Below are 8,341 nucleotides of genomic sequence, written 5' to 3'. Positions count from 1 at the left end.
ACACATCTTCAAACATTACATGTAATATTAAGAAATAAACAAAAACTATTTCAGGGCCAATAAATAAATAAATACATGAACAGTAGTCTACATATAAAAAACGTAAAGAACAGTAGACCCTACGTGAACGCAGACCCTTTGCAAGGCAGTCATAATTACATTCGCAGGGGACTTGTGATCTTTTTAATTATTCTGCTCTTCATTTCTGTCCCACCATTCAAAATGCTCGAACCCCATCTTTATAACCCCAGAAGGCTATAAATTATCTAACTTTGAGATGAGGGCGACAAGCAGATCTCTTTCATTTGCTGGCAAGAGATGTGCAGGGGATAATTGAATGGACCGTTCTCTGGCGAGAAAAAAGAAAGTACACTTGTTATCTTGTGAACTCTCAACATATAAGATAGGAATCTAGTGAATGTCAGCATGAAAGATGGAATTAACAAGAGATCTTTTTATTGTTCTGGAAGGTCATTAGGCTGCCAATTGGGTAATTATGGAAATGCTCTGAATGTTTCCCCCCTTCCGTTATAGGAACTGAGACCCTTCAATCAGCTCATCTCGTGGGAAAGTTCAGCCATAACTGCAAGTGTACCAGCAAAATCAAATTAGCCAAAGATATTTCATTAGTATTTATAGCCGAAGGCATTTGTTGAAGAGAGAAGTTGTGAGACTCAAATCGAAGAATTATTAGCTAATGACAAGGGCCATATAGCCCACCTAATACATACACTTGAGTAGACTTAATGAATTGAAGCCATTGATTGCATCGACTCTGGACGTTTATTCCTGTTGGAAACATGTTCAGTGAACATCATAATACACAACAACGCTGCGGTTTGCAACTAACTCATTTCAATCATTTATCGTGATACAATTCATGATGTCATCAAAATCTGTATATTGAAGGAACATCAGGAAGACATTCGTTTTTTTTTTAGATTAAAGAAGTCTATAAAACTGAATATGAATACATTTATAAATGAATAAATTGAAATAGGAATAAATGATTTTAAAAAATCGAAATGGAAAACATAAGTTTGACTGAAAATAAAAGTAAAACCAAACTGATGGAAAAATGACAACCTGCAGTGATCATCGAACTTTTTAGTTTACTTTGAACTGAATTACTAACACTCAAGTAGAAATAACAGAAATCGCGGCAGCTTACAATAGAATCAGATATGTTGATAATGGCCTAATGGTAAACTATTTTTACAGCGTGCAAAATTTATGATGTGAGAATTTGATTATTTTTACTACAAATAGAAAAGGGAATAGGAAATGACTACAGCGATAACGTGCAACTTCAGTAGCCTATAGCCAATTATACAGCGAATTACTCATGCGAGATTATAGAGGAGCTCCCCATAATTATTAATATGTATCTTGGAAGAGTCCCAATATGACACCACACTCAATAACTCAACCGCAGATTCTGACTGAATAACAAACATTAAGGTAATTAGCTCTAAAGCTGGGTAAAGTGACTGAAGCATCACTACTGGTAAATCTAACTGATTGAGATCAGGGGTTAGGAAGATAACACGTATAACAAATACATTTAACACGAAGGCTACAACAAATTAATTATAATAAATATTTTATCAAAGATCACAGTTGTTTACCCAGCCTATAGTGCAGACACAATCTTCTTATTTAATACCCTCTTACAAGGGCAAGCTGTTTTATGTCTTTTAAATGACGATGAAACTAATTATAATAAATAGGCTAGGCCTAATGAAAAGTTAAGTCAGCTGATTTAAAACCACACCAGATTTTATGTTAATAGGCCTTATATCTATTCAACATAAAAAGATAATTGTATCCAATGGTAACTGGTAAAACTAAAGGTGTATGTTCCTCTCGGTTAGAGCAGAATATGCTACTTATCAAAAGAAAGTATACCTAAAAGAGGGATGCTGGATGAACTTGCGTTACGCAGGAAGTTCGTACTAGTAAGTTTAGACAAAACCCAAATAACACCCTCTCATGGTGCTAATGTGCTACTTCAGTCTTCATCTAAATAACAATGAAACGTTCAAACCGAGTAACATCACACATGCTTAACTACCCGCATTGGCATGTTAATCTGGCTGAAGGCGTCATTTTTGCACCTATCCTCGACATCATGAACCAAATACAACCACATCAAACAGAGCAATATTATAAGAATTGAATGAACTAAAATGAACTAAAAATAGATACTATACGTCCATAAGGGTTTAGCAAAAATAAATAAAATTGGAATGCATATGCTTGATTATTATATGCTTCATACCAATCTAAAAAGACAAACAAGAAGAAATGTAAGGTAATGGAGTTTTATAGCAGAGATTCACCGTACTGATAGACAACGGTCTTTTTAACAATTAAGACCAGAATTCATTTAGGCTATGTTTGAGAAAATGAGTTAGGATTTTGTGGAAGTTACTTACGTGCAGCCAGTTTACTTCCAGCTTGGAAAGAGGGGGGAAAAAAATCACAATCTTCAGGACAATAGAATAAACATTGTTCATTACACGATACATTTGAATTCATTAAGACATTTGATGGAACTCTGTATTTTGTGTGGAACAACATTTGTTCAGATATGTAGCTATTTAAATGAGAAAATTAAACATTTTAAATCACAAATAATTCATACAACAGCTCTGTGTAAAATACAAACAGAGTGTGAATATAAAATAACAATAATTCCATGTTCATTTTCAATTTGACTGTTTTGACGCCCTCCTTTTTTATTCAGGGATGATAGCTTAAATCTCAGTTATTCGTTCATTCTTTTTCGAACAGTGTTTTGATACCGTTGTCATTTATTATTTTGTATACCTTCGGAATTATGTTGTGTTCAGCTGAATTTGCGGAGCATAACACTGATTTTCTGGTTTGGCCGTAATTGTATGGAGCCTGCAGGATGATACTACGAAGGGGACTGTTAAAAATGAGCTGGATCATATTGTTTGACAGAAAGTTGCAGGTTGATAGAGTGGATTCTTCTTAGAGGTTTTGAATGTTGTGTTTTGAGAGAGAAAAAACGGAGATCCTGCCTTCTGGTGGGTATAGCCTTGGGGAATCACGGTGTCGACCATAGAAAATCCAATTAAGGATTGCATTTAAATGAAAAGTCATTTTTTAACCAGAGTATGACGTGGACACTTCCCTTTCTAGATGAGAGGAACAGTTTTCCAGCAAATGGCTCCTTTTTATTAAATCTGACATGCTGATAATGCGGAGTTGATGTAAAATAATTGGCACAATAACCGTAATTAAAAGCGCACTAACAAAGCCATTAATTTATTACAGTTGTACAAGCTTGCCCCAACTGTGCTTACATAATGAAATGACTCGTTTTTACACGACCAGTTTTGCAAAAGATAAGTCGCTTACAAAATACATTTGATTACAACGAAGTACAGAATCTTTATTTAGTTTGTTTATTATTATTGCTCTTATAAAAATATAAATTACACGTTAATGACCAAACAGTGTAGTTTGCTGTGCATACAAGCAGCATGTCAAATCAAACACCCATCTATCGATTTAAAGTAAGACTCAAGTACTGATAATGGACATTTAAAAAAATAAAATAAAAAAATTATAAGGATTTAAAACAATATTGACAAGAATTATCAATTATATATATCTATTCTTTATTTAATAAGATCTTGCAATGTCCTATTCATTGATGTATTAGGTAGCCTATCTATTTTATTTAAGCCCGTTCAGCATTAATATACCCTTCAAATGCGAAGCATCCTCCTAGTTCAAGTTCAGTTTTCATCTGGGTTCCATCCTTTCCTCTGCAGATCCCCTCTCCCCTGAACGGACACATTTCCCATTACGCCCTTCAATTTTCCCTTCTATCTCTTTTATTTCAGCGATTTAATTAGGCATAAATTCGATCCTGCTTTGCTATTTGTGAGCTATTTGTTTCTGACCTTGCTGGGTAATCACATTCAGCCACTGTCTCCGCACCGTCACCTGCTATGCCTGCGTCTCCTAATAGGTTCATGCTGGAAAGAGTTAGCTTATTATTCTAAAAGGTTTTGTCGGGTTAAGCCGTGCATGTGTGCTTAAATGTACATTTCATTAACAAACTGCGAAGATATAAAGCCGGATTTATGGAGCTTCAAAAGATCACTGAGAGGACGAATTTGATCTCCTTTTGGGCGATATCTTTCAGTGCGCACTGACTCGAGATATATGGTCTTTTACATTTTAAGCCGCTGACAAAACCCTTCATTATTCTGCAACATGCAGCGCTAAAACGCACGCGAACAACCGCCTGGATGCATGCATTTATATTTAGAATAAAACAACAGCATAGACACAATTACGATCTAAAGCAATAAATCATCAAATATTTGGAGTTTGTAGAAATATTAATATTCTTCAAAATATTTACCTACTTAAGTGACAAAGACGTGTAAAAAATTATTAATTGAGTGCGTAATGAGCGGAAAAACTGTTTTCAAAAGCAAATATTTGCTTTAGGCAGCGTTAAAGGTGCTTCGACTTCATCCTCTAAGTAGCTCGTATTGATAACGGGACATCACACGGGCCACTGTCTGCTTGCCTGAGCTCTTCAATACCATTAATAACGACATGATTCAATTAATCTCATTCATTGACCATGCAAAAACAGCTTCAAAGATGTAGCACAAGCATGCGTTCCTCGGAGAATTGTGAGCAGGCTAAAGGTAAAGGTCATGGCCTATTTGCAGATTAAATGTCATGCAACAAAAACAAGTGTACTGAAAATATAATACAAACCCCTATTTAATTAACCAAAAAAACAGTATATAATTATTTTATACCAACTAATAATAAAATAGCTAATGTATTATTATTATTGACAATAATTTAACAATAATTTTAGTATTAAGGTTAGAAACAAATCTGGCTGTTTTGAAAGCAGTGCTGCAAAACCTGCACCAAAATACAGAGATAAGCGATTCCCTGAAAAAAAATTGAGCTTAACAATTTGCTTTCGGAATTTTTTTCTGTTACTAAATTGATATAGCCTAGCTATTCTGTAAGCTCTAATAGAATGGTGGTGAGAATAATTGATTCGATCGTCAATTGCATCAGCCTTTATTTTCATTACAGCTGGGCAGATATCCCTAGCTGTAGATCGATAAGACGTTATATTAGGCTACTTGTGGTTAAATAAGAGATAAAACTAAACACGCGAACATTTTTTGTGTGTGCATCCGCAAAAACGGGACAATCACATCAGTGTTTAATCTCTGAAATATTAGGCTACAGGAAACAAGAGCATCCAAGTACAAACCACAAATAAAACGGTATTAAACCTTGCAGTTCCCACGAAGCACACCGAGAACCGTTTTCTCACACGATCCAGGAAATGTTAAAAGAGTTTACATATTCCCTCTCCGCTTTCTTTTTCTTGGGAATATCCCACATGCGTCGCTCACCTGTGCGCGTGTGAATGGCTCCTATGCATTTACCCGCGCGCTCATTTCCTACTTAATTCATATGTTAACACGAGCAATGATGAGGGTCGTTAGCACCTCTACAAAGATCTTTATTTATAGATTTCCATTGTTTTTGTACTTATTTTACACGCAACAAAATCAGCGCTGCTACGTCTACAGAAACACTCAGGTGTAGGCCAAGTCGTTTTTTTTTTTCCAAAACTGAATTCTACTAATAAAAGTACAGTAGGTTATTTAAAACTCTTCGCTTAATCATGCAGTATACGAACACACAATATAAATGACAAGATAGTCAATTAACTTAGCTGTAGACGTTTTCGTTCAGCAGCTTTCAATATAATTGACCTAAGAAAAGTTAAGTTTGCGTTTAGCGCGGGCGAGTGAATGCACGTCAGCTGTGGAGATGATTTCAATCACGCAGGCCGATTTTCTCCCCTCCGCCACCGCTAAATGGTCTATGACGGACGAACAGAGGCGATGTTACTGTTGTTCCCTTTGTTGACAAATCCATGAAACAACTTCAGCTCAGCGGTATAACAGCGCGACCTCTGACGTCGGCGGGTCACGTGACGCGGCTGATAGTATATCTTTAAGTGAAAAGTAATCTATCAGACAGTCCTTAAAGCCTGCTTTTCAAAGCACGTGTCATCTTGACTCCTCGGTCCAAAACCACGCTTAAGTTTCGAGGAAATACAGCGGAAAGGAGACAAGGTGTAAAGAAGCCTTTGGACTGGAGAAATATTTTCTAAAGTTGAAGTTGTCCTGGCAGGCCTGGACTGACCTGCATTTATAGCCACCGGTCGTCATCTGATCTGACCGCTGCTCTTACCTTGGTTTGCTCCAGCAGTAAAGTGAGCGGTGATGACCCTGTCTGGAGGCACCAGTGCCAGCAACATGTCCGGTCAGACCGTGCTCACAGCTGACGATGTGGATATCGACGTGGTCGGGGAGGGCGACGAGGGGATGGAGAGGGACAGCGACTGCGAGAGCCAGTGCATGCAGGACCGGGGAGATGAGGTGGAGGAGATCGAGGTGAAGGAGCGCAGCGACAGTCCATGCGAGAGCGCCGGAGAGGGAGAGTCCAAGGGGGATGCTCAGGAGAGCTCCACCGGTACCATGCAAAGCAAGCCCAAGAACAGCCTTGTGAAGCCGCCCTACTCCTACATCGCCCTCATCACCATGGCCATCCTCCAGAGCCCACAGAAGAAGTTGACTCTCAGCGGAATCTGCGAGTTCATCAGCAACCGCTTCCCTTACTACCGGGAGAAGTTCCCGGCCTGGCAAAACTCCATTCGCCATAACTTGTCCCTCAACGACTGCTTCGTCAAGATCCCACGGGAACCGGGCAACCCGGGAAAAGGCAACTACTGGACCCTCGACCCCCAGTCGGAAGATATGTTCGACAACGGCAGCTTTCTGAGGAGGAGGAAACGCTTCAAGAGACACCAGCCGGACATTCTCAGGGACCAGACCGCCCTCATGATGCAGAGTTTTGGGGCGTACAGTATTGGGAATCCCTACGGACGCCACTACGGAATTCACCCGGCGGCTTACTCGCACCCAGCCGCTCTGCAGTACCCGTACATTCCCCCGGTGGGTCCGATGCTCCCTCCGGCGGTGCCTCTCTTGCCCTCCGCAGAACTGAACAGAAAAGCATTTAACTCTCAACTAAGTCCAAGTCTCCAGTTACAACTGAACAGCCTGAGCACCGCGTCAATCATCAAATCCGAGCCGTCCAGTCGACCATCGTTCAGCATAGAAAATATTATCGGGGTCTCCAGCAGCTCTACGAGCGCACAGACTTTCCTGCGGCCGCCGGTGACGGTGCAGTCCGCCTTACTGAGCGCACAGTCTCTGTCCTTATCCCGGACATCAGCTGCCATCGCACCAATTTTCAGCGTCCCGTCAAATATCATCTCCGGCCAATTTTTACCGACAGCGTCCACAGCAGCGGTATCTAAATGGCCTTCTCAATGATAATCAAACTATTTTTTAGACATATATATATTTTAAAGACGATACAGCACGAACTATAGGCAGCACTGGACAATTCGTCCGCCCCAATGTAGCCATGTAAAGACTTTTGAGAAAAAAAAAATCATAATCAAAAAGGAATGCTTTCAGTACAGGTAATGTTTGTAAATATTTGTACAAAGAAATAATTTACATGTTTTTCTTTCCCGTTTCATTTCTTTGTTTAAACTAATAGCTGAGTGAGCCTTGTTTTCAAAGACGTGATTTCAAGATCAATGTTTTTTTTCTTTGTTTTCTAATATGAAATATTCAACTGTTCTTATTGAAAGACTGAAAAAGTATGTTTATAAAATTTAAATATATGTATTCTATGTAGCTATATTGTGTTGTAAATCAACTTCATTTGTTAATAAATATGAAAACAATCCAATGGATCTCAGGCACAACTGACTTTATTAAACTAACAGATGATTTCTAAAATTACAGGAACGTAACAGATAAATAATGTATAAATTACAGGTGTAGCCTACATAGTATTACTTATATGTGTGTATAGACTATGCGATTAAATGTAGCATTTTCATCAATAGAAGAAATTTAAAAACAAATATTTTCAGTAATGAGTGTTATAGGATCTGAAAACATAAACGATACCCCTTGATTAGTCTATATTTTTAAATTTGCAATTAAGTCATTTTGGAATGGTGTATTATTTCAGCGGTCCTTTTTAAAATTAATAACAGGATATTTTAATTCAAAATTATATTAAAAAAAACACTGTACATAAAAAATTATTATTTTATCTTACTGTGAATATAACTCTAGGCAATAATTTCAACGGATCAGCATCTGTTTCAGGCTGAAAACAACCACCACAAACGGTTTCAGTCAGCCGTCCTTAAACT

General features: G+C 38.1%; 1 protein-coding gene across 1 annotated transcript; it reads left to right on the top strand.

Moving 5' to 3' along the window:
- The first annotated feature begins 6,032 nt into the window (after positions 1-6,032).
- Positions 6,033-7,863, top strand: LOC109054750 (forkhead box protein D3-like). The gene has a single exon (XM_042725990.1). The coding sequence runs from the start codon at positions 6,324-6,326 to the stop codon at positions 7,437-7,439; it is 1,116 nt and encodes a 371-aa protein (XP_042581924.1). The 5' UTR covers positions 6,033-6,323; the 3' UTR covers positions 7,440-7,863.
- Positions 7,864-8,341: the final 478 nt, after the last annotated feature.

This window comes from Cyprinus carpio, chromosome B6, assembly GCF_018340385.1.
Source record: "Cyprinus carpio isolate SPL01 chromosome B6, ASM1834038v1, whole genome shotgun sequence".
NCBI lineage: Eukaryota > Metazoa > Chordata > Actinopteri > Cypriniformes > Cyprinidae > Cyprinus > Cyprinus carpio.
This window is presented reverse-complemented; position numbering and strand designations above follow the sequence as displayed.

What these genes read in the sequence shown, in the direction of transcription:
- LOC109054750 (XM_042725990.1), top strand. Translation starts at nt 6,324, where the DNA reads ATGACCCTGTCTGGAGGCACCAGTGCCAGCAACATGTCCGGTCAGACC.